Below are 27,074 nucleotides of genomic sequence, written 5' to 3' on the forward strand. Positions count from 1 at the left end.
ACCAAAGCTCTTTGGAAACATGGTTGATTCCAGGGCTGAGGTAGGAAAAATACAAGAGAAGTCTGAAACATCTTGCAGCCCCAGAAAACAAGGAAGTGCTTGACAAAGGTAGGACATGTCAAAAGGACACAGGAGCCACCCTGAAGGAACTTCCAGTCGCCAGGCACAGAACAATGCGAGTCAATAGTATTTTTGGATTGTAACCCATAAAATATCCATAACTTTATGCTGATACCAATAAATACATAAATGGAGAAGGCTCACAGAAGGATCCCAGTTAACAAGTACAAAAGGAATGAAGGAAATACAAAAATCACCATTAGGCAAACAGTAATAACTTGCTGGCAAGATCCACTGATGGATGCTAAAAACCAGTGGAACAAACACAAACATCAGGCTCAAAGGGTCTCCCCCACGGTACTTTTATCAATTACAAAGGAAAAGACAGAAGCTTTACAGAGGAGAAATTACACAGCCATCACCTTAGCCAAGTGATCAAGGCCTCTCACCTTCACATACTCCTGACACACTACACTGAGAAGAGCATTCCTTCTGTGGACTTGTTGACACAGCCGCACAGCCTCAAGCTAATCGTGAGAACACATCAGACCTACCCCTATTGCAAGACAGTCTACAAAATACAGCACTCATCAGAACAGTCATGGTCATGAATGACTAAGGAGCCGTCACAGACTGGAGGAGACTAAGGATATATAGTGGCTAATGCAACATGCAATCCTGACAAGATCCTAGAGCAAAAACAGACCTTAGGGGAAAATCCGGGGAAATGTACACAAAGCCTACAGCTCAGGTACTTGTATTGTACCAGTGTTAATTTCCTGGTTTTGATAACTGTTCTGTGGTTATGAAAGTTGATAACATTAGAGGAAGTGAGGTGAAGGGTGTACATGAATCTCTGTACTATTTTTATAATTTTTATGTAAGATTAAAGTTTTTCAAAATAAAAAACCATAAAAAAGCTACTGTTCAAAAAAGATCTAAATCTGGCCCTACATTTAAAAATGTTTTAAATATAGTACAGTAGTCTGGATCTAATTTAAAATAGGAAGATTGTATACTATTTTTACTAAAGATATTATAAATGTCAATCTTAGGTGTTTTAAAAAAGAAGTATGCCATTTTCATCTCATCCTCTTCATTTAAAAAGAAAAGGAAGGATATTGATCTGAAAAACAGAAATCAAACAGAATTTTTGTAAAGAATTTTGTAAAGGATGAATGTATATGTAATTATGTGTACATGAGTATACAGAGAGAAGGGCCTGATTCATTTATTCATTGCTTAATAAATTCCCACTATGTCCCAGTGATATTTCAGTCACTTGCCAGCTCTAGGGACATGACTGTAACATGGTCCTCATGCTTCAGAGCTCACATTCTCATTAGAGTGGCACAGACAAAACCAAGTAAACAAATGTAAAATAAATACAAACCAGGATATAGCCTATAAAGGACATAGGATGCTGTGAAAGAGAATAAGAGGTGGGGGAGGGGGAAACACAGAAGCATATGCCAGATCACCAGGGCCTTGGAAGCCACTGAGCAGTTTAAGCAGTCATTGACATGATCTGACTCATGTTGGCCACCCCCAGCTGCTGTGTGGGCATGCCCTGCAGAGGAGCAGGGAGGAGCCTGGGGGTGGTCGGGACACATCGCATGCTCCTCCATGTGGTAAGACCTATGGGTGCCTTATATTCCCCTTCATGCATTTCTGTATTTTCCAAATCCTCAACAATGAGCACATTAAAGCTTCCATAAAAAACGCAATTATCTGTAAAAAGAAATAGGAGGTACTTCAATTCACCACTCCTGTATCTGTAGATTGTAACCTTGACATCTCATATTGTAATCCTTTCTCCTAAGAATGGTGTTCAGGGAAATGATAGAAAATTATTGCATTTTCATATCTGGGAAGGAATGAACATACTCCCAAAGTTTCTGAAGTCTCGTATCTCTTCCTAAGGAGCTCAGGGTTAGTGGGGAAGCTATCACTTCTAAGCATTAAATTCCTAACTCTGAAAATTCACTGAGAGACATCCAAGGACAATCCCTGGTAAATGGTACCAAATGCCTGGCATAAGCCCATCTTCTCAAACTGTACAGTGTGTGGGACAAAGCCCCCATTAGTTAACAGCATTCAAGATGTAGCATGTCCCAATTTTGCCCCACAGATCTGTAAGTGGGTAATAGATTGATTGCTTATTTCCTTGAATACCTGGACGTGTCAACATGTGAAGTTCTGCTCATGAGCCCACAGCTACCTCTTTTTCTCAAAGGCCACTAAAGACGGATGGCTGAGTTCAAGTCACAATAAATTAGAGATCACTGTTGATGAAAGAACTCTCTAGAGCTGGAAAAGATCAGAACTATAAGTACGGTACGGAAGGGCTCTGCGCAACACACCTCACACTTTTACTGAAGCTTGGCAGTGCCTTCCTATAATGCACAAAGCATCTGCCTTGTAATAAAATACTTTGAATCCACAAATATAGTGCATGAAACAAACTGATCCCCTAAAAACTGTGAGGCAGATTCCACCTCAGAAAAATCTTGATAAAAGAGAAACAGGTGTTTTTTTTGCCTAACTGGCTATCCACACACCAGCCAGTCTACATACATCCTTGAGGGACACTGAAGGCTCATGCAAGATTCTAGTTTAACATCTATTCTACATTTAATTTTCCAGATCTATACACACTGTAGACAGAATAATGCCTGAGAAGTGTTAAACATTTTCATTTTTGAATCAAGCTACCACTTTGTCTTAAGCTGATTAAAGCAAGTTATACTTGCTCATGAGATGACGGATGCCGACTAGATTCAGTGTGGTGGTAATCATTCTGCAGTATATGGAAGCGAAGCTGCTGCACTCCTTAAACTTATACAATGCCATGTCAATTACCTCAATAAAACCAAAAGAAAAACCAAAACACAAGTTGTACTTTTATCTCATCCAAGGGAACCCCAGTCAGTATATGCAACTGCCACTCTAAGCCTGCTGGTCCAAGCCTTGCCATTAGCCCTCTGGGCTTCCCCCAAACCAGACAAGACTACCACTCTCGCATTACTAACACTCTCCTCAGCTGGTAAGGCAACTGAACAAAGTACAAGAGGAAATGAGGACAGCAATAAACACTCAGCTACTGTGGCAACTTCCACATGCTCTGGCCAGCAAACCCGCCACACTCCACGCATCTGCCCATGCCTTCAGCCTTCCCTCCATGCCTCGGAGAGCTGCAGTCTCCTGATAATGAGTCCGCCCGTCTTGTCCACTAGACCCCATTGGCTCTAGTTCTTGCATCATCTATTTTTCCCTGTCTTGTGGTTGAACAAAAACTTCAACCTGAAAACACTACTGAGTCCTTGACATCAAGTTAAAAAACTAAAGATAATTTTACGCCTTGAACATTCTCTTTTCCTGTGGCCATTCCATAAAGACTGGTTGTCAAAGACCCTCCTAAAGGGAGTTAGTGACCTTGCTGAGGACTGTGCTAGCTCTGCACATAACCCTTTAATGGAACAATCTTTACTTGGAATTTTTCACAAGAACTGCTTTTCAGAGAAGGAGTCATCTTTAAAGATTTGCTTAAACTTAATGTCCTTTCTAGACCTCACTGTAAAATAAAAACTAAGGATACACTACTGTTGCATACAGTTGATTTTAGTACTTTTGAAAAATTAGACGAACCTGTCCTTAAGAATATATTCAAATGGTTCATGTAAAGCAACCACTGGTACTATTCTAAATGGCTATCTGGGATTGGAGGAAAGAGTTTGTAGTCAGACTTTTCAGATATAGGTACACCCAACTGAGACACCCTATTCTGAATTACACATTTGAGGCATGATGCAGCCAGAATCAACAGGGCCGCATTTTCATTTCATTCAGAAGTTAGCTAACAAGGAGGAAAGGGGGAAGGGGAAAAGAGAAAAGGTACATTTTCAGACAGTCATTCATTCTGAAAGCCAACTTAAGCAGCAATGAAATGTCCTACCAAAGACAAGCCTCAAATACTAAAGTCCGACCTCTCCCTTTTAACAAGGGAATTGGTTTGCACCACACTTTCCAAAGAAAGGAGCCCTAGGAGGCCAACTAGAAAGCTTGCTAAATGGGAGAAGGGTGTGACAGGATTATTGCTGTGACTTCTCTAGGCCCTAGTTTTTCTGTTCTTCATTTATGCTAGTGGAATCTCACTGGTTGCCAGAATTGTATTTTTAGAAAAGTAACTTTTAGAAAAATTTGCAACAAGGAAGAACAAATATGCAGACTGAAACATAAAAGGTGGTAAGCATAAAACGGGCCCTCAGGCACTTGACTCAAAAGTAAATCTCAACTTAAAAAATAAGCTGAAATATAAATATACACAAAGAAGAGGAAAAACGTAAACAATGGTGAAAGGAGGTACAGATATGGGAAAAGGAGTCAGTTCAATAGGAAATGAACTTCAGTAGTGCTCAACAAAAACCTAACGGGTACTCTGCTTAGAAAGTAAACAACTGCATACAAAGCACATATTACCACTTTTTAATGTAGTTTGATAATTAGTCTAAGACAATTACATTTTGAAACTACCAAATACAAAAAAAACCCAGCATTGCTCCTTACAGTCTACCTTCTTGGCCCATCTGCCTCCCTTTCCTGCCTCCCTTCCCTCCCGCACCCCCAGCTACACCAAACCAAGGGAAGTGACTGGGTATGTAATAGCCAACCCACTTAGGGTGCCAAGAAGCCAAGCATGCAGTTAGGTAATTAAGGATTCTGTGGCTTATCCAATGAGTCCACCTCCACCCAGCTGTCCCCACAACTGAGATGCTACATTCTCGAAATCCCTCTAGCTCCCCGTCGGCTGAACCAGCTTGAATCACTAGTTACCCTGCGCTTTCCCACAGATTCCCCACATGTTCATCAACTTTGTCAGCAGGAAAGCAGTGAAAGCCAGGCTGGAAAAAGGCACCTGAGAAAACAAACACCAATAGCACAGGAGAAATAATTGCTTCAACATGAAGTATTTCCACAATCACGCTATTGAGTCTTCAAGCAAGCTGAACAATAGACATTACTAGACTGACAATATTTTGAAAACAGTTTTCTCAGTGTATCTTTTAGTTATGCCACAAATCAATCACAATCAGAAATAAATGCCATTAACTAGTAAATCAAATGTTTATAATTTTAATATTCCATCATTATTCGCACATTTCTAACAGGTAAGACCTGGCTTTTTCTTAAGTGTGCCAAATAGATCCTTTTACAAACTTTCTGAAGTCAGAGCTTTACAAATTCAAATTTGTAAAAGCCTTAATGTATAATGTTCTTGTTATTATGTAATATTCCTATTAAGCAGATGCCATTTTATAGTCTTTTCCTGCACATACTCATGAAGTATTTTCTGTATTTGTCAGTCTTTGAAAGACAACAAGAACCATACAACCACCTGTGCTTTGATTTGATTAAAAAGTTGTAGGGTTTTCCAAAGATAGGAAAAGCTCAAAACTTGAAAAATGCCTTTGCTAATTCCCTCATAGGACTAAAACTCTAAAAACAAGGTGCTCTGGTCAAAACCTATGTAAAAATAAGTTTGAGGACTCAGTACTTATTACTAACTACATGTACAATTTTCAAAGGATATTTCTGAAGTTACTTTTACCTCCTCATGAAAAATGACTACACTAAACAACAGCCAGTTCTTGGAGAAAGCAATTTTCTGAGCACTTATAACACTCCCTGAGCACATAACAGATGGAGGCTGCCTGGGCACAGGGCCGGACCCCGGGCCGGCTGCTCGGCGTCTGAACACGAACACAGGGCGGCGTTCTCCAGCCGCTGTGTGCAGGCCAGGCAGCAGCCACAAGGCTGCCCCGAGGACGCATCCTGGAGCGTCCCAGAAACTGCAGAGGGAGAGAAGTGGTGGTAGGCAAGGTGCCGCAGCCCACAGCAGATCAGCATGCTGTCCCGCTCAAACTGAAATGTCCGAAACAGGTTAACATTTCCATGAAAATAAGACAAACTCTTAACAGGTTTCTGAACTCTTCTGCAAAGAAGAATCCAGGTTTAACTCCCTTAAAAAAGTACATTAGCTGCTTGAATGAATTCGGAACTGTTTAAGATGTTAAATCCAAACCCCATCAGCCTCAAGTTTAATGATAACAATGTTGGTTTTCAAACAACTAGGATAAAGTTAGAGATCACACATGAATGTGAGAAGTCATTTTTCATAAACTATACTGGAGGTGATGAAGAACAGGGTCAGAGGACCCTACAGGGAACCTGGAGGAAAGCCTACTGCAGTGGAATCCAATGGCCTCCGAAGTTGTAGGCAGCTTAGTTGTCCAATCTTTTCCTCCACTTTAACCCAGATATGAAGGGATTACTTGGTCTGTGGTCCAAAAAGTTCTTTTCTCGTATTACCCACTCCAATGACTGAAAAGAAATTTCTCAAATTTTACGTGAGAAAAAACTTACTGCGCACACCTAACAGCCTCTCCCAAGGAAAGAAAAGTTACTATGGGATTCTTACGACAATGAGAAGTCATAAAACGCTTTTTGAAAGAGGTTCCAGATCCCACCTTAGACTCCTCTGTGAATGTGATGCTTTCCCCTCTAATGTATAAGTAAATGAATACAAGCTTCTACTGGGGAGGGGGGGTGTAATTCACTTTGTTAGGCTAACACCCCACCAAACCTTCGGGACCAGCTTGGCAACAACTGCCACCTCTACCCGGAAAGCAAGGAAGAGTGAAGTGCCTGTTCAAGGGAAGCTGAACACAGACTACCTCTCCACTGGCAGGGTCTTCACCTGAGACTCAGAGGAACTACCAAAGGCAAAGAGCCAAGGGCTCCTGCAAAGAAATGATCTTGGGGTGCACACACCTTCAACGAGAAGAGGGGGAAGACGAGGGGAAAAGGAGGGCTGGCGGAGGGGGAGAAAAAACAGCCGACAGACATGCACTCCACTTCAGAGTGAAACCACTGGCAGGCATCCTGTATAAATTCCATGCTTTATACATCAGTTAAAAACACTTGACACTCAGTAAATTACATCAGAGAGTGTCACAATTACCAAGGTCAGTGAGCTGAAGTAGTCACTTATTTTTATGCTTAAACAAAAAGCATTCTTCACATTGAGCAGCCCTGGAGAATGATACATCACATATGACATCTCCAGCTCTGCTTTAGTCCCAATTCTCCTCAGCTGAAACCCTGCTTTAATCTCATTTTCAACAGCCCGAAAACATTAAAAGAAACCACCAGTTTAAAAAGTTAAAAATATAATCTGGCAGTTAGCTTCTAAATTACATGCTCCCAGGAGCAAATGTTTATTTTGTTGCCACACTATGTAAAGCAGAGCCTCTAGGCACGACCAAAGAAACTGTGGCCCTCCACACCACACCCCCTGGGACACAAAAATGCAGAACCAAGTGCATAAACAGAACCCTCAACCAACAGGAATGCCTTCCCTACAATCTGCCTAAGTTTACAGCGAGTCATGTTAACGTTACCATGATTTTTATTTTTTAAAATGTATAGGAATAAAATGTTTGAAAAGAATTTTCAGAGGATTCTTTTGGGTCCCAGTTTTCTACCTTTTAAACTCAGTAATACTCAATGATGACTAATGTTCAGAAGGATCAACAAGGCAAGCCTAACCCAAAGAGATGCAAGCAGACTCCATGTATTTGGATTAGCAGAAGCATGTATATGAAAAAAAGAAAATCCTCTACAGGTTTCTGCTGAATCATCTCTCAACCTAACACCTCGATGGTCCATAAGTTTGCCGCTCCTGAAGTAATCTGTTTAACTGAGATCTTCACTACATAAAGCGAGGTTGTTAATTGCCTGGCTAAACTTTCTCAGCAGAAAATGCATTATGTTGTTAGTCCTTTTTTATCTGTTACTTCTGATATACACAAGAGTTCCAGCTTTTGAAATATATTCTATCAGAAAATAATGGCTGTTTTCAATTTAATAATAGTCATCATGTGTAGCTAAGTATATTTATAACAGAAAGCCCAAAATGTCAGCTCTTGGAGAAAGCTTTTAGACAGACCTTCAGTAATAAACAGATTCATCAACCACCAACATTCCAAGAAAATCTCTGGGCTACCATCCGGAACATTATTTCTCACATTGAGAAAACACCTACAATTACAGATCATGTTTCAATGAGAACAGGTGCCCATAATACAAGAGGAAGAGAATCTACAAGGCAAAAGTGACCAGCCAAGTACTCACTGTGAGTCTTATTATGATCCAAACTTAACAAATTCATCACGCCGCTTTACAAAACCACAGTTCACAAACCATATGGACTACAGCTTTCTCCCAAGGATTTGTGCACACCCTGAGAAACAGACCATTTCCCCTCTACTTGTTAGCAAGTCGTGAGGCAGTCCACAGGCTCACAGGACCGTGAGATTTGTGTGTCTCCCACTTAGAACAGAGCGTTGGGGCTGCAGACACCTAAAGAACAAGGACCCTAATTCAGAATAATTTATAGCACCACACTGCTCCCCCATGTGTGTTAAGTTTTTACCACATTTCCCTTTTTGTTATAAATCCAATAAAGAACCTGATATTTAGACATCTCCTTATTTATTATGGTCCCACTAAGAACTGGAATGGGAATGGAGAAAAGAGACAAACATTCATTTGAGAATTCTACACACTGAAGGTGGGGTAGGAAATGGACTGGGGGAGGAGGGAGGCACAATAAAAGAAAACCAGGGAAGATGGCTTACATTCCCCTGCTATACACAACTTTCTTCAGCAGAAAGAAATAAGAGTTTAATGACAAGATCTCTGGTTCCTCATAGTGATTTTGAGAGAAAGAAAAGGAATGAAAAAATAAACTCAAGCTGGCTTCCAGAGTACCCCAGCTGTCTTACTTCAAACATATAACAAGCTGTACTCAACATATGATGGAGGAAAAGTCAACAAAGAGCAAGTATGTTTGTAGGGACATGAAAAAAGAAACCAGCGAAACAGCAAAATCATACATACATTATAAGCATAAAGCTCTCTTAAAAAAAAAAATCAAAGGAAAGAAGTTGGAAAGTAGAAGATGCAGAGTGAAAAAGCACACACAGCTAGCATACAAACACAAAGGCTGGCTGTGATAAATATCAGGAAAAAATAATGGAAAGAATATTTATCTGCGACTTCAGAGCAGAAAGATAAGAAACCAGAGCAACTAATTTTGAGGAAAAATAAAGATTTATCACTGTCAAAGCATGTTAGGATTTGCTGATTTTTCTAGGCAGATTTTCAATACTGCATACTAAAATAATTTAAAGCAGAAAGCTGCAATTACTGTCAACATACCACGTTCCTGGACTCCTCCACTTTAACTCCTTCTCTTTCCTAAACTTTAAAAGGAAATCTTTAAATTCACCATCATCTCATTTCAAGGCCAAACAGTTAACTGTCAATGAGTTGTGTCAATATTTGTGCACTGAAATACCTTACAATTTTCTTTGGAAGATGCAAACAAAAGAATACCTACCTTTTAGGAAGCTAACTAAAGAAATATAAATAAACTAAAACCTATTTAAAAGTAAATAATCCATTCTTAAAAATTGGAGCAGGGAGCAAAGGGGGAAGAGGACATCCTTGCTAGAATCCTCACATTTCCAGAGCAGCATTTCTTCATCCATATCCTGGACCATCCACCAAGTGCCAGGTACTAGGTGAGGTGCTGGGACACAGTGCAGGTGAGAGCCAGGGCCAGGCTGAGGGGGCTTCTTAAGGAGCACCTGGTTACAAGGCATGAGAACTCACTAGAAATAAGTGCTTTGAGCTGGCAGAAAAAAGCAAGGGCTTCAGGCTGGAAGTGACGACACCAGAGCTAAATCCTAACCCCTGAGCAGGATGTAGCAGGCAGAGGAAACTGCGTGCAAAAAGCACAAGTGAAAAAAAGTGCAGGAAAGTTCTAGAAATGAATAATGGGGGGCTGGGAAGGGCCCCAAGGGCAAGGAAGTAAGTTATCTTGGGCCTGACCAGGCAATTGTGTGGAATTTAGTATCCTTCAAAGCACGCTTTTCTCTAAGTATCTGAGGAACTTATTTTTAGAAGAAATACCCTTAGCATACATACTAGTCTTTCAGAGATTTTTCTGAAGATCCCAGTGGATATAATAACCCTGTATTTCTCCTCCTCCATATATCCTGTCAGAACAGATAGAGACCTGAGAGATCCCATGGCAGTTCCCGATGCCACAGAAACACTCACGCCAAAAAAAAAAAAGAAGCAGAATTTGTGTTACATAACCTAGTAACATAAATCTGCTCTGATCAAGATAAAGTGTATTTGGCTTACTTTCAATGTTTTTCTAGCATTAATCAAATTCTCTTAAAATGCAGGTCAGTGGCTAATACTTTAAAAAACACATATACTATGCATAAAATGAAGTGTGTAAAATATTTTTGTACATAGACAATAACTAGATGTGACTGTGCAAAAAAAATGAAAATAGTATTAGCAAGTGGGTGGTCTTTCTTCCTTCTTTCAAAATTGTAATATTGTTTATGTCATCTTTTTAGCACACAGTTTTTTAAATTAACTCCATATTACCTGAATATAAATCATCAGGCTTAAAAAAATTTCCATTTGCAAATTTATCAGTGGATGAAAGGTAAACAATTAGTGCTAACATCTAAAAGTTACAAGAATCTACAACACATAACTTAAAACTGATTTAACCCTGGAGAAATTGGGGTGAAGTAATTACACAAGCAAAATCGAAGCGCATGTGATTTATGGTAACTAACATGGTGAGCGTTCAAGTGGATAAAAAAACACTAATCAGATCACAGAAAGATTCACTTCAACCGAGCTTAAAGGACCACAGAGAGACCTACTGAGAGAGTGGGGCTCTATTGTCCAAATTTGATCTGAATGGAGGTAACAGGAAAAACAGAGGCAGGCGTTCACTGACCCTTTTGCTGGGCCTCAAGGACAGGAACATAAAGAGAAGGGTCAGCAGACAAAGCCATCAAGCAGTAAAGAGAGGTAGCTCCCTGCAGGGCTGTCCCCTACAACACTGTCTACCCCATCCCAGCTGGTCCAGAGGGAAATCACCACTATTGCTATTGTTATAATCACAACTTCAGAACCTGATGACAAACATTACAGTTACATCCTTCAGATCTTTAGCAACAGTTATCACCAGTGATGACATGAGTTGAGAAATAGAATGTGCATAAGCTTTAGGCTATAAAACCTGGATTCAAATTCCTGAACTTCAAAATCCTTTACTAACTGTGCAGGCTCACAGGAGTCACTCAATCTGGCATCTCTGCTGCCCCATTTCTCCAATGGCAATGACATCGTGTCCTCTGAGGCCCGCTGAAATCAAGTGCCTCGCATGTGGCAAGGGGCTTGGGCCCCATTGTAAGCCTCTCATACCATGCCCAGGACCCCAAGTTCTTACTGCCTCCCACAGTCAGTAGCCAGGAGAACACAGGAAAGCCTCTGCTCAGACCTCCTCACTACCTACAAAAGGAGAAGAAACTACACAGCATACCCTAAAAAAATGGGTTGAGGAGAACTTGGTTCTTCTCTTCTAGAGGGGTCCCTTCAGAGCTAAAGAAGCCTACAGGCTTGCCACCACAACACTAAACTACTTGGCACAAGGGAGCAGTTTCATTTCTTATACAATACAGAGTCTATATATGCTTAATTATCCAGGACAGGATTTCCAATAAACCCAAAACATGAGCTTTGACTGGGGCGGAGGATGGGGTGGAGGTGGGTAGTGGAAAGGAGAGCCCACAAATTATTAAGGTTACAAAGATTTATGTCTTTCCTCTCTCATCTGGGAAAAAAGTGAATTTGTTATTTTAATATTTAAAACAGTAGTACTTGGGCAGACAACCATTATAAGACAATAATTCAACTGAAGGGCATTCTAGTGCATGTAAACCACTCAAGTTTCACCCGGGTGTAGTTTATTACATTATCAGAACCTCCTGATTGAATTACTTTCCTGCAGTGCTTCCAAGTCCCTGCTTTACCCCCATATAACATCTATTATCACTTATCAAGATGCTGTATTTGTCCTTCGGTAATTTACCATCTGATATCTTAGGACGCCTGTTTCTTGAGAACGTTTTTTCACAAACTCTGGGTCGTATGCACCTCACCGCATCTGTAACTGAGAAGGATTGACTGTCCTCACAGCAAGGTTGAAACCGTACAGCATGAAACTATGGCAGCTTCTAGAAGGGTCTAAGTCAACAATTTCATCAAAGCTTAAACTTGGCATCTGGTCTAAGTTAGCACTTAGGATAAGCATATAAAAGGCACTTTTCCTGGACTGCTGCTGGCCGATGCTTTTCAGATTGGGTAAACTAAAGCCGTTGCTGGAACGAGTTATATTAAGTACTATTAGTGAGGAGATGGAGAGAAGCTGAGTTCTTTTCCCTTAATCAATACTAACAGGAAGATCAAGAGGCAGGAAAGGGAAAATGAACACACAGTGACATTCCTATCCAGACCAAGACAGACCTTGGGGAGGAAAAGTGCTTGAAGCCCCTTGACCAAGCTATAAACAAAATAAAAACCTAGCCTAAATCATCACCAATAATGGCAAAAGAAAAAAGAATGATTTCAGGGGTGCATATGCCACAACTACTGAGATAAGAGAGCTTTTCTTGAGAAAGGAAGAGTGACACAATGAGTCAGTGTCTTGCCAATGGGTTTCAGCCCCAGGCAATGCTATGGATTCCATATGACCAAAGAAATTGACAGCAAAATGTTCTTTGGGGTGAAAGGGTTTATTACCCGGCTTGCTCTCCCAGCGGTAGGTTAAGCACTAGCATCTCTGCCTCCGCCCAGAGCACTAGGCCGAGCTCTCTATATAGTGCAGTAATAGCTTATTGCCTAAAGATGTGGAAGCAGTAGCCTAGCAACAGGCCAGTTACATCATCAGGTGGTTCAAGTTCAGTGAGGATCCTGGCCATAGGAACCCCAACTTCCCCACAGTCAGCTTCAGCAACTAAAGAAATGAACTTTGACTTATTTTGGATTATAAAAGCAGGTCTTCTTTAAAGCATTAATTTAAGGTAAACAGAGGCAGATATGAGGATTTATTCCATAGAGGTCATACATTTTATTTTTTTGAAAATACACTAGGAACACAATGCATAAGTGGACAAAGCACATTATGTAGGCCATTTCCCCAAAAAAAGTAAGTATTTAAAAATGTTAACCTTACTGGTAACTTCTTCAAATGAGTGAAATTTTGTTTCACTGTGTGAAGTTTTTTATGAGAATACCAGTACAGAAAGCATTTCACTAAAACAGAAATAAGTAATGAAGGTACACACTGCACATACATGCACAGTAAAGGCTGTGTCAACAAGCAGTGGGTACTGGTGTAAGGCCCAGGTCCGCATCAGAACTCTGTCACAGAAGAGCCCAGCAATCTGGACACGTTTCTCAAGCACAGCTCAAGTTCCTGTTCTACAAAATTATAAGTGATGGTACCTACCTCCCTTGGTCAGAATTTAAAAGGCCATGCAGACCAGCACCCTGCACAGGGCCTAAGAGTAAGCACTCAATTACAGGATACTGAGGCATCATCATCGCCACCGAAGTACTGGCCCTGCGCTCACAGCCCCAAAGAGAAAACCAAATAGCAACAGCCTAGCTGGAATTTCATCATCCTTGCCAGGAAAAAAAGAGAAGAGGCTCAGATCCTGATGCTCCTCATCAATGATGATTTTAAACTGTGGTTCTGACCAGGGACCCCACTGTAACTGAAAGGAGCAGAGCTCCCAGAAGCCAAGAAGAGGTGAGGTGGGAGCAGGGCAAGCACACAGGGCACTCACTGCTCAGAGACCTCATGCCCACTGCAGTCATCGCAAGAATATAAATCTGCTCTAGTTTCCCCGCAACAAGGTCACTACACCCCCAGAGGAGCTGTTCTATGGGTGACACTGGTCCCACCTGCCGCCACACTTCCATTGCTGGCACAGCTCAGCCAGGGATGGCCTAGACACTGGGCTGCCCTAAGGGCCCGGAGGCAGGACTCCCCCAAAAGGTGAGTCACTGGATGGTCTGCTGGCTCATCCTCCTTGGAGGCAGGGGAAGGAGGGCTGTGGGGCTGCAGGTGCGCTCCACTGGGCCGGGTGGACAATGCCCGTGAGATGCCGTCACGTGGGCATTCAGGGGAAGCAGAGCTCTGGAGTACAGTCGGCTGAGTGTATAAAGTTTCTTTGATTGCTGACTATTCTGCCCAGTGGGTTCAATCCCAACACCTTCATCAGTTCAGTACAAGTTTCCCAAGCACCCTATGGAGTGAACAAACAAATGAATGTTCACTTTATGCCACCATTGCTATCTCTCAGAGGAGGGCGAGACCCACGATGAGCCAATGTCCCTTGGCAGGGGAAGGGAAGCAAAGGTAGGGGGAAAAGAACTACAACAGAGCAGACTCAGACCATTTGGAGGTTTCCAAGACCTCTGTCCTGAGGGTGAGTTTACCCAGCTACTTAGGAGGCCGAAACTGCCCGCTGCCTCCTCCGTATGGAAGAACTTCTTGAAAGTGGCCAAGGCTTCTCAACCCCAAAGGCCTAAATCTTTAAAGGACCCAGGCCACCCTTCCTTTCAGGTCTCTCTCATTACACTGGCCTTTCAATCCCTCAATTTCCAAACTCATCGACGTCTCTCAGCTAATCAGCTTCTAAATGTGCCTTTCCAAATTCTGCTCTCCCCATGACCTTCAGCTAATTCCTACTTCCCCTTTCCATTTCAGTTTAAATGGAAGACTTCCCTCCACAAAAAAACATGTTTGGTGCTGTATGACACACCCCCATAAAATCTTGTACCTCTTAGCAGCACCCTGCCAAGCTTAGTTTGTTTAAAGTCTGTCTTTCCTGATAGACTGTGAATTCCATGAAAACAGGAACCACTCTATTATTATCTACTATGTGCCCAGCACAAGCAGTGATTGACTAATTGATAATACTCCAACTTCATCTCCTGCCCCAGGCACTTGAGTCTCCAACCAAATTCCTCAAGGTTTCAAAAGCCCTATGCCTTTCACTACTACTGCTCTGTAAAAATCCAGGTCACCTTGCAAAACTGCTCATATTTCCTCCAGGATATCTTTCCAGGTATCCCAGCAATACACATGCTTCTGACCTTCAGCCTGGTGGAAGAATCAAGCTTAAAAGCAACACAGACCTACCCTCAAATCAGGCCTTGCCACTGATGAGGTGAGTGACCTGAACTGGAGCGTCACTTCCCAAATAATAAAATCTAATCCGTGGGATCGATCAAGCAGAACATCCAGTACCCAGGGCACTGGAAGTAACAGCTGCCTCCATCCACGCCTCCTCCACACTGTGCACATCTTGTGGCTACTGTCTTGTCCTTAGATTGTACACTCCTGTGGGACACTTCTCTATGTGGGTCCCTTACAGTGAAATCATCAGCATCATCAAAACAGTATCAGTACCAGCAACATCTCACACAGACTGAGACAGTGCCATACATTATCTTAAATAATTGTTTTCTTGTATCTTGTATATTATATACAAGTACATATATGTATAATGTAATCTTACATCTTGTACATTAAGATAGTGTGCATATTTAGATAGTGTGCAATTTCTAGTATGTACAGTGGATCCCATTTTTTTAAATCCCAATAAATACACCCACAGAGAGTACACATGCTATAAAACATCTCTCTCTATATATACTTGGTATGCCAAAAGTCTTCATGCAGTTTTAAGCTTTAAAAACTACAAACTTCTAAAAGCTACAGATTTACAAACCACATCATTTAGAAGTTGATTTCAATTTCTTTTAGACTTAGTTTGTAAATTTTGAATGCAAAACTTTTAATTTTACATGTGTCAATCCCTCCATTAAAAATGACAAATGTTAAAATTCCCCAAACAGAATCTGGGTAAATTTTAAAAGCTACATTCACTTCAGCACTACAGGAATCTGTTTTTTCTCTCTTTTTATGGCAATGTGCTCCACTTGGAGGCAGTAACTGGCGGATTCTACACCCACAGTGCTTTCTCACCACCCTGAGTACTGAGCAAGTAGAGTACAACGGCCCATGTCATGGGCCCATACATGGTACACCAAGAATATATAGAGATGTTTTATAGCACGTGTACTCTCTGTGGGTGTATTTATTGGGATTTAAAAAATGGGATCCACTGTACACACTACAAATTGAGCACTATCTAAATATGCATACTATCTTAATGTACAAGATGCAAGATTACATTATACATATATATACTTGTATATAATACACAAGACACAAGAAAACGATTACATAAGATAATATATGGCATCCCAGACCATGCCATGTCAGAGTGATCTTCTGCCTCCTTTGCCTCTTACCAGGCCCATACTTGGTCTCCACAGTGTGAATGCAGCATGTAAAGTATTTCAGGAACTCTACTTCCTTCTTACTGCTGACAGTCACAGACAGGGACAACCAATATAAATGAGCTTTTCATCCTGTCATTTCACCACCCAACTGTGTGTTAAAACATTGTTCTGGCCGGTTCATTGCGCTGTACCTGCAGGATGCTAGTACAGATTACCTCCCCTTCTCAAATCTGTTAGTGCTGTTATTTCATGTCAGGTGGCATTTAAAAGCCTAAAAACCTGTGTCATGCATTAGGTGGCCAGGTTTAAAGCTGCTTATGTTTGAGTCTACCAGAAACACGGCTGCCTGCTAAGCTGGGCCATTCTTCAACTGCCATGCTCTCAGTGAATTTCAGGAGATAATATTTACTATGGAGATGAACAAATGCAAAGAGACTTGTAGATGAGTTATACATGATAAAGTTATTCCACAAATGCTTTTGTTAGCTAAGATTCTCAGACCATATAGTACTTAATGCTTGGAATAACTCATCTAAAAGACTGAAACTATGCTTACTAAAATAATCAATAACTTGAAGGAAGCAAAAACAACTCAACAAAAATTGAGTGCATTATGTCATATTACTAATCAGATGTGACAACTGAGCCACATACAAACATGGTACTGTGGTGACTGAGTTGTCTACTGCAGTGTAACAAACCACCTCAAAAATGGAGTGGTTTAAAACAACAACTGACACTCACAGTTCTTTAATTTGGGCAGAGCTTGGTGGAAACAGCTCATCTCTGCACCATTTGGTGTGGACTGGGGTAGCTGGATGGACTATAGGATCCAGGCTAGCTTCCCTCACAGGCCAGCTGCCACAGTTACGTGGCTGGGATGGCCGGGGTTGGCCTGGCCTCTTTTCCCTTTATAATCTCTCACATGCCAGAGCCACAGCAGGGCAGTCAGACTTCTGCATGTGGCAGCTGCCTACTAGGAGGGTGTTATGGACTAAACAAAGTCCTAACCCCCAATACACTTCATAATGTGATGGCAATTGAAGATAGGGCCTTTAAAGAGGTCATTAAGGTTAACTTAGGTCATGTGGGTGGGCCCTAATCCAGTATGACTGGTGTCGTTATAAGAAAAGGAAGGTCTACCAGGGATGGACACACGCAGAAAGACTGTGTGAGAACACAGTGAGAGAGAACCATCTGCAAGCCAAGCAGAGAGGCCTCAGGAGAAATTCAACCTGTCAACAGTTCCATCTTGGACTTCCAGCTTTCAAAACTGAAAAAATAAATTTCTGTTGTTTAAGCCACTGAGTCTGTGGTATTTTGTTATGGCAGGCCTAGCAGACTGATGCAGAGGACAAAAACAGATGCTACAACACCCAGAAGACAATATTCAAAAGTCACAGAGTGTCACTTCTGTAATACACACTGGTCAAAGCAAATCACACACCAGCTCCCATTCAAGGAGAGGAGATTCCCCTCCTAATGGGAGGGCCAGCACACACATATAGGGAGCTACTGCTGATTGAATTTGAAGACAACAGGGGAAGAACATGGGATGCAGTCAAAACCCTGAGCTCACTTCTCTGACCTCCAACTGGCTGCAAGAAGTTGGGAAAGTTGTGTAATATCCTCCCCTCAATACATGGCCTTTAGGTGCAATTCTTTCCTTGGATGGTTTAAAGGATCCAACAACTGAATGATTATTAAGTGAAAATAGGTCAAGTAAGTGAAAAACTATGCTGAGCACCATAAACTGTTGATGAACACAGTAATCTACACTATAACTCTCCTGTATAACTTATGTATAACTACAGAGCAAAAACACAGATTCCATGTTGAATTCTATCCAAGAGCATGTAGTAACAAAAGCACCCAAACCATAATGGAATCTCATGTACTACGGCAAGGATCCAGTCTGTGTAATTTTCTGGGATCTGGAGTGAAGCACAGTCCTTTGTGTGTGGTTCTAGTGCTTAGAAAGGGCCTTCCCTCAAGGTGACCAACAATCATTCAAGTGCTCAGAAAACCCTAATTGCTCACCATCACACATTCTGGCTATATTACAGTGTCCCATAGCTCTGTGTCATGAGAAAGGAGGAGGAGCCTGGCAGGCTCCTCAAGGGCACTTGGTAATAGTAAGCAGTCATTTTACCCAACAGCCTAGAAGCCAAACACACAACAGCCTGATCTGGTTGGATTCTGAATAGTACTGGCTGGACTAGTACTATTCAGAATGGAATACAAAGCTTGAAATAACGATGCTCCTAAAAACAGATTTTGCATGAGCAGAAAAGCAGGGAGCAAACAGAGCTAAGTGTTTGAGAGAGAAGCATTATGTGGATGGCTGGAAATAAAACCTCAATCAAGAATGACTTGCAATAGTCTTAAACCTGATGCTGAAAATACCCCTGATGCATATTTATTAGGTTTGTCATCCAAGTGGCTTATATTCCATAGTATTTCCAGCCATCATTAACAGGCACTAATGACCACAGCCTTTCAACGCCAATGTGGTGCACTGCAATGCATCTCAGAGCAGCTGCTGGAACTGGAACAGATGGCCTGCTTTCCTGCAAGGCAGAACTTTCTGCAGGTGACAAAATGACTGTTAGGCGACTGACAAAAAGAGAAGCAAACAAAAGTTGAAACTGGAATATCTGATGTCAGTAAAGTAGATGTTTAGTGTTGCAGGGAGCCTTTAACTTAGGCTCTGAAGGGTGGGAGGATTATTTACAAAACTGCAGCTGTGCCACAGAATCGGAGTGCTCCTTCCAAATCAAGAAACATTCAAGGAGCCCCCGAGATTCCTCTGTGATGAGCAGGGTGCTGAAGTGTGTCACAGAAATCTATTCCTTCCAGACACTGGGTGAGTACCTACTAAGTGCCTGAAAAGATATGCCTGGCTCCCCAAGGGTGTGGAGGTAGGAGTCCCTGCCCTTCAGGGATGAAGTTCAATGAACTCTACTGGAATGCAATTACCACTCTGGGCACGTGGCAAGCTGCACAGCGGACTGAAGCATGTTTGTGTCTAGGGATGTTAAATATATATCCTTATACTTGTTTATACTTCTATTTCCCTTTGGTAAATTGTTTACATGCTTTGCCTCCTTAACTAATAGAAAACTCAGAATCCTTTGGCTGTAAGAGTGGAAGCCACTCAGGGTGACTTGAACAGAAATAATTTAATAGAAATTGAAAAAGGTAGGATGCCTCAGAAAACACAGGATTGTTTTCTGAGAAGACTTGTTCTGATTATTCTGTCTACCTTATCCCTAGCACGTTTCCCTGCTAGGCACCAACCCTTGCCCACCCAGTTACTCTCCTCCCTGATCCTGCTCCTCTTAGCACTCTCTGCAATTAAATCTCTTATCTACCCGCTTCCTGGCTCACAGACACTGCCCATCCCTCCCACTACGAGGTAAGCTCCCACAAAAGTAGGGTCATTTTCTATTTCAGCCACTTCTACACTCAATCACTGGTTTGCATCCATACTAGAGGGGTGCTGGTCCTCAATCAATATTTTTGACAGTGAATGAATGATGAAACACACAGAACTCTGGGCAGGGATACAACTAGGTCTCACGAGGGACAGGAACTGGAATTCTGAACCAAGACAGCTGCTTGCTGGCTCACACTCCCTCCACTCCCTCTTTTCCTGTCTTGTGGGTACCAGCTTTGTTTCTCCCTGTACAACCACTGCAGCCCTCTTTGCAGAGGGCATTCTCTACTCCTGTTTCAGAGCTGCAAACCCTCTACAGTATCCTATGCCCTTAGGGTGAAGTCCAAAATGCTTCCAATAATTTATAAGCCCTTCATGGCCTGTCCCCTTCCTGATCTCCCACTTTATTTCATTCAATCACTCTTTTCTAGCTATGCACGGCTTTCCTCTGCTCCTCAGAGAAGCACACATGCTCACCCCCGGGGCTCAGCACACTGTGCCTCCTCTTCCAGAGCACTCCTTCCCTCTCCCCTAAACCTGGCCATCCTCTTCCCACAGGCACAGAGTTAGGTGGCCCTGTTAGTGTGTCCCCTGCCATAGTCTACACTCTGTAAACTGCTTCTTATCTCCCTACCTAGACTGTAGCAGTGACAGGAATCACGCCAGTCTTGTTCCTCACATTTTTTAGGGCCAAGCACAGCATCCAACATGTACTAGATGTTCAAATATTTGTGGAATAAATAAATGAAGCATGTATCAGTAATGACTGTTCACTAAGGGGCTGTGACAAGAATAAGATAGTAATTCATAAGGACAAGGAATGTGCCTGCCTTGTCCCCGTGTATTTCCCATGCCTGGAAGAGTAGATGCCCACTAAATATTTGTTGAATGAATAAATTCCTGGCTTTCCTGATGTAGCTCCTCCCCTTTCTCTCCCACTTGAGAAAATACATCAGAATGGAAATGGGTGAAAATAGACATTATTAAAGGGACATCTCAGAATCATTCAAAAGATCCACACTTTATTACTTATCATAAATTACTGGACATGTACCTTAAAACTAATCATCACCACATTGAGATAGTGGTTGAGAAAAGTTGATTCAGACAAGGCTAAGAAGTATAAAGCACTTTACTCTTAGTATTTTATTTTCACAAGATGAAGGTGACAGTAAACCCAGTAAGAACTAATAAGTTACCTTCACTTTCCCAAAATAGATTCTATACATCCCAGAAGAAACCTCTAATTAAATCGAAGACATTAAAAATTCCTTTTCAGTTATTTTTTTCCATACCAATGTGGTCCATGAAGTAGCTGTTCTCTCCATTCAAAAGCCAACCTACAGCTCCACACACTTATTTCAGAGAGGCCACATTGCTGATCCCCACACAGCAAATATAAAAATCACTGCCCCAAAGTGACAGTACTGGATCCCCTCCAATGCAGCAATTGGTATGATTTGGGTTTTTTGGTCTTCTGTGTGTACGTGTTTTATCTCTTGGATAAAGTATGTGTGGTAAAGTTGCTGGGACATGAATCAACCTGGTTTTATTTTTTTTTTATATAAAGTTCCCTAAATATCAATTACACGATGACATACAACCAAAAATGAAAAGTACTAATGAAGATTTCAGTCTTTGTATGTTAAAGAGAGAAACAAATCTGAGAAAGCCAGACACGAAACCACACAGACAGCCACACACTCCAAACAAGGCTAAAGTTAGTAAAGGAAAATATAGCAACCCAAAGCCAGTAACATCATGACCCGTAATAGCCTACAGAATTAGATACTCCATCTACACAAACAGATCTGAGCTCTTTAGATCACCCCACACGCTGAGGGACAGTAAAGATTTTGTTTTATTTAAAAAAACAAGTTCAAAGGCCTTTTAGTCTATAAAGGATACTAGTGTTTGATGTCTTTGGTCCCGAATTAGAGAGGAGGATGAGAAAAGGAAGAGTGTTAGTGTATATTTTAAGGTTTCTTATTACTACCAAGGGGAAGGGTAGTCAAGGCAAAATGCCAAGGTTAAAACAAAACTAGCATGTACAAATTGGGAGCTGCTTGTTTAAAAAAGAAAAGAAAAGACCATAAACTCTTCAAGCAACAGTCCTCTGTCTTATCTGATAGAATGCTGTACCATTCAAAGGAAAAAAGCCAGGTACCTCTGACCTTTTAGCATTTTGCAGACCTTGGTCAGTTTCCATTAAAATATTTCATTTCAGTCATTTTTATAACCTTCTTTTGCAGAGGTTTTTAACCTGTTTTTTGCATCAAGGATCCCCTTGGCAGTTTGGTGAAGCCTACGGAGCCCTTCTCAGAAAAATGTTTTTAAAGAGCACAAAAATAAAATACAAAGGATTATAAGTGAAATCAATTATACTGAGTTATCAAGATAGTTTTAAATTGTGATACAATAATATATGTACGTCTGTATCAATGCATGAAATAACAATTCTAGCAGCAGGTCTATTTGATACTCATAACTGAGTGAAATACTAAATTTCAGTTTGCCTATAGTGAAAATAGAGATGTTTTTTTTTGTTGTTGTTCCTTCAAGTTCAAGGACTCCCTCAAGTCCATCTGTGGACCCTAGGTTAAAAACCCTTGGTTGAGAGAGCCAATAAAAATACATTTTGTGAAGCATCAAATGAAAAAGAAAGTATTGCAAAATGTATTATCTATTCAACTGTGAGCTTAGGGGAACTAAGAGTAAGCAGTATTTTTCTGAAAACCATCATGGCCCATTAGTCAGCAAGCAAGCTGCATGATTCAAATTGAATCCAGAAAGGGACTCAACTCCCTTCATGCAAGTTAGAAAAAACTGAAGCTTTGAGGAACTGAGAGCACTGCTGGAATCTGCCCTAAAGTGGGGAAACAGTGACCCAGCAATGCAGTGATCCAGCTCAACTATGAACTTGAACAAATCTCCCTCCTTCCAGAAGCCTCCGTTTCTTCATCAGTAAAACAAAGGGCTGAACATGTACCATGACCTCTTAGGCCCCTTCCAGTTTTAAAACACTGTCAACGGATATGTTCCTTACGCTAGCTATTTCAGCCTAGGGAGCTTAATTTCAAAACATCACTACTTTTCTTAAACTTGGAACAGAAAGTTTTACCAAATTAGTACAACTTAACACCAATGAGCCAAATATATGTAAACCATCACAACGTTTTTTTTTTTTTAAACCCTGTTTTGCACATATCTACTTCAAAATAAGTAATCACATCATTGGTCTTTTCTGTTATTAAGACAGGTTCCATTCTAATCCTCCCACCATCACCACCTTAAGAATATACAGAACATATGCTGAGCTATCTAGAACATATTAGCTATGTATCTTCCACACCTGAGCCAACTGAACAACTGCGCACAGACCGCACAAGGCCCTTGAAGACTACCTGCTCCAGTCATATTCCATTATTGCTAAAGAAACTGAGACAGGATGAGGGACTACACCAAAATCACAAAGCCAGTCAGTAAGAAAGCAGGAATTCAATCAGGGGCTTCTGACTGTACCTTCCGGCTCTCCCCACTACACTGAATTGCCTCAAATCCTGACACATTTCCCCCAACTTTTAACATTTTCAACTTCCCCCAACTTTAACAAGCCTGGTTTTAAATTAACAGCAAGAAAGAACCAACAGTTAGACTGGTCATTTTCTCTACCTCCAATTACATACTGGGTACAACAAAGAGTTGTGCCTATGATACATTCACCAGTTAGAATTATGAAATAATTAAAGTCCACTAATCTGCCCAGAAAATGATGAACCTACTAAAATCCTAACTACCTGGCAATTCTCTTAATATTGTGTAGCACATGAAAAAACTCAGAAGTATTTGTATATGGATATAGATATATACATATCTAGTTCCTCACATATACATATACATAGATATATGTATACATATAGTTCCTCAGTCTGCTGTCCAGGATTTCTCAGTAACATTTTAGTATGAAATTTAGAAGAGAACAAAAAGGACAGTAGCATAACAGTACAAAAAAAAAAAAACATTGTATCTTATAAGCAAAAAAATCAATATCAATAGTGGGAGTTTTAGATTTCAAGATTAATTTTATCAAGAAGAAAACCCACTAGAAAATTTCTACCAATATTTACATGCTAGAGGATCAAGTATGCAAAGCTGATATTCATTTGTGTTCATTATTACTGTTGTTTTAAGAGGTAGGGCACTATCTCCAATCATAAGGGTGGGATATGAATTAATGTCTTTTTAAAAGTCTACCTACTTATTCGCTATTTCCCTGGCATTCTTCAGTGTATTCAATATTGCTAGAGAGTCAGAAACCTACTCTTAAAAATACGACCTCAATTCTTCTCGAGTATTCAAAAACCAGACTAGCATCTTCTCAGCGGTCTGATCTCAACTCTCATTTTACTTCCTCAGAGACCTGCCCTGACCTCATGGCTGGAGAAAGCAATACCAACCTAGAGCAGACATTCCCCAAGATAACAAACTTCTGCTGATAACTTGGCAACACCTGAAATTGTCATTTATTATTCATTTGTTTACTTCTCTCTTTCTGTTTATGCCTGCCACTCCATGCTAAAATGAAAGCTCCCTGCTGGCTACTGGATCCTCAAATGCCTAAACAATGCTGGCATATAATACAACATGCACAGGTAAGAGTGGAATGTCTGGGCCAAAATGTTCAAGTGGCAACAATGTCATACTTAGTGTTGCCTGGAAAGCCATTAGTAAAGGTCAGAGCACACCCAATTGGCAATGCATTTCTACAGCCTACTTTCCAGTAAGACTATGATACTACGACAATTCAGGATATAAATCATTTTCCGGGCTTTGAAATGACCCGCACTCTGCTATGAACACAAAACCTCCCCAGGTCCACTCACACACCCCTTTTTCTGAAATGTCTCAACAATGATTTCCTTAAAAGGAAATAATGAAATAAAGTTCTGACATAAATTGATTGTTTTTGTCAGGTTCACAGTGTTAAACATACTTTGAAGCCAGTCACACAAACAAAACCAAACTCCACAAAATTAGGTTGGGAGGTTGGGCTGAGGTTACATAAAACAAGCTAACCTCTGGCTTATAATGTCATTCTGCCCTCCTTCCAGAGAACCCTGACATCTGCTTCTAAATGTAATTCAGATGCAGGTGAAGGTGCGAAAAGCGCTTCTCTGCAAACAACTTCAAAATAGGTAAAAGATTTCAATAATACTGCACTTTGTACTACGGCAACAACGGAAGGAGGACCAATTTTGCACGGTATCTAGAAGCTTCTCTTAACAATTTCTCTCTTTAATTTTACTTTTAAATCGGCACTTACTTCAAGGTATTCAGTTATAAAAACACGTTTTTCAGAGTTCCCTGAGTTTTTCCACAGCCCAAGACTCATCTGTGTGCTGAGCCTCCCTATCAGCACCGAGGACCTGAAGACAGATCTTTCAACAGAGGACAAAAGCGCGGGTCCGGGAGTGACACATCCAAAGGGAAATATAATCCCTTCTCCTCCAGTACTCACCCCAAGTTGCTCCCTCTCCCGAGTGTCCTGCACACACACCCCACCCCATTCCGCTCCCCTTTCACTGCCCACTTTAACCAGCTCTAATCCCGCGAAGCCTCCCTCCGGTTTATTGAGAGTAAACAATAGAAATGTCACAAGGAAACTCAGAAAGTAGATGAAGTCTCTAATTGCTGCCGTTTAAATTGTAGATAATTACTATCTTCAAACTGTGGTTTTCACAGGCGGAGAGGGAATCGGGGTGGGCGAGGCAGGAGAGCTCCCCGCCGCCGGAGGACGTGTGCGAGGCCGCGGCCCGGGACGGAGGCGATGAGGCTGAGCGCCCGTGGCCGGGCAGGCACAGCGTGTCCTGCCCGCTCCGGGACGCTGCGGGCTGGGAGAGTCGAGCGCCGGCCAGCACGCGCGGGTCACAGACAGTTCACTGCCCAGGCTGCGGCGGCCCGCGGCGGTCACCATAACAATGTGCGAAGCGCTGCCCGCGGACGCCGCCGCGCAGATCCCACTGCCGCGGCGGCCGAGCCCGCAGCGCCCTGCGCGGGGTTCCGGGGCCCGGGGGGCACAGTCCGCGAGGACAGACGGCTCGGGGGCCGGGCCCCGCTGGCCTCTCAGCTTCTCCAAGTAGGGGGACTCCTCCGACACCGCGAGGTGCCTGCGACAGTGGCGCCCAGCCCGGCCCGTGCCCGCTCTCCCCCGCTCGGGGAGCGCGGTGAAGTCGAGCCCCTGCCCCTCTCGGAAGAGACCTGGACTTGGTCCGCAGGCACAGCGCTCGCCCCAGTCTCCGCCGCCGCCGCCCGGGGCCGGCCCGCTCCGCCACTTCCTCCGCCGCCGTCCTCCGCAGAGCCTCGGCGCTGATGGGGGGGCCCGCGCCCCCGCGCCCGCGTTCCGGCCCTCCGAGGCGCCCCCGCCTCCCCAAACGCTCCCACAGTCCCCAAAGAGGCCCGAGCCATTCCCTGGCCCGGCTCTGGGATGCGGGCACGCGGCGGCCACCCAGCCCGGAGCGCTCGCCGCCCGCCCGGAGTTCCCCGGGATCGGGGATCCCTGGACTCACCCCAGCACCACCAGCTCTCCATATTTCACCGGTTCCTTGTTGGGGGCGCAGTGCTCTTCCTGGCCGGGGGAAAACATGGAGCCCCGCTCGGCCGCCGCCGCCGCCGCCTCCGCCGCGATCCCCGCCGAGTCCGCGCCGCCACTACAATCCCATCCCGAGAAGGGGGTGAGCGCGCCGGGGAAGGGCACGGCGGCGAAGGGGGCGCGGGGCGGCCAGTCCCGCGGCTGCTCCGTCGTGGCTGCGCGGCTGCCCCACCGGGCTCTCCCGAGCACCGCGCGCCGCGGCCGCCCCGAGCCGGACTCGGCAACAAATGGGACCAAGCAGCAGAGCGACCTGCCCGCACCCACCGCCGCCGTCGCCGCCGCCGCCGCCGAAGCCCCGCGGGAGGAGGGAGGCAGGGAGGGAGCGGAGGGGCGGGGGCAGCGGGCCGGTAGGGGCGGGGGCAGGACCGCGGAGCCGCCCGGCGGGCGCGCGGGCAGGTGGGGGCAGTGCAACCGTCCGCGGAGCTCCCGCCCGCGCGGCGCCCCTCCCCGGCGCGTGGGGCTGTCCGCGTCCACTGCCCGCCCCCTCGGGCCCCGCGGAGCTGCGGCCCCCGTGTTATGTAAACATAGAGTAAAAGGGAAAGGAAGTTCTTAAAGGAGCAGTTCTATTTTTTTTTCTCGCTTCCTTCCCCAAACTTACCGTGCGAG

The 27,074-nt window shown here is 43.0% G+C and overlaps 1 protein-coding gene across 2 annotated transcripts in view; it reads right to left on the reverse strand.

Moving 5' to 3' along the window:
- Positions 1-26,855, reverse strand: part of PELI2 (pellino E3 ubiquitin protein ligase family member 2) — a 207,435-nt gene extending 180,580 nt beyond the window's left edge. The window contains exon 1 of one of the 2 annotated variants that reach the window (XM_036918612.2): positions 26,386-26,855. In XM_036918612.2, the coding sequence (XP_036774507.1) occupies positions 26,386-26,462 (77 nt within the window). In that variant the 5' untranslated portion in view covers positions 26,463-26,855. The remainder of the gene's footprint in view (positions 1-26,385) is intronic. The other variant, XM_036918601.2, reaches the window with a different exon arrangement.
- Positions 26,856-27,074: the final 219 nt, after the last annotated feature.

This window comes from Manis pentadactyla, chromosome 11 (genome assembly GCF_030020395.1).
Source record: "Manis pentadactyla isolate mManPen7 chromosome 11, mManPen7.hap1, whole genome shotgun sequence".
NCBI lineage: Eukaryota > Metazoa > Chordata > Mammalia > Pholidota > Manidae > Manis > Manis pentadactyla.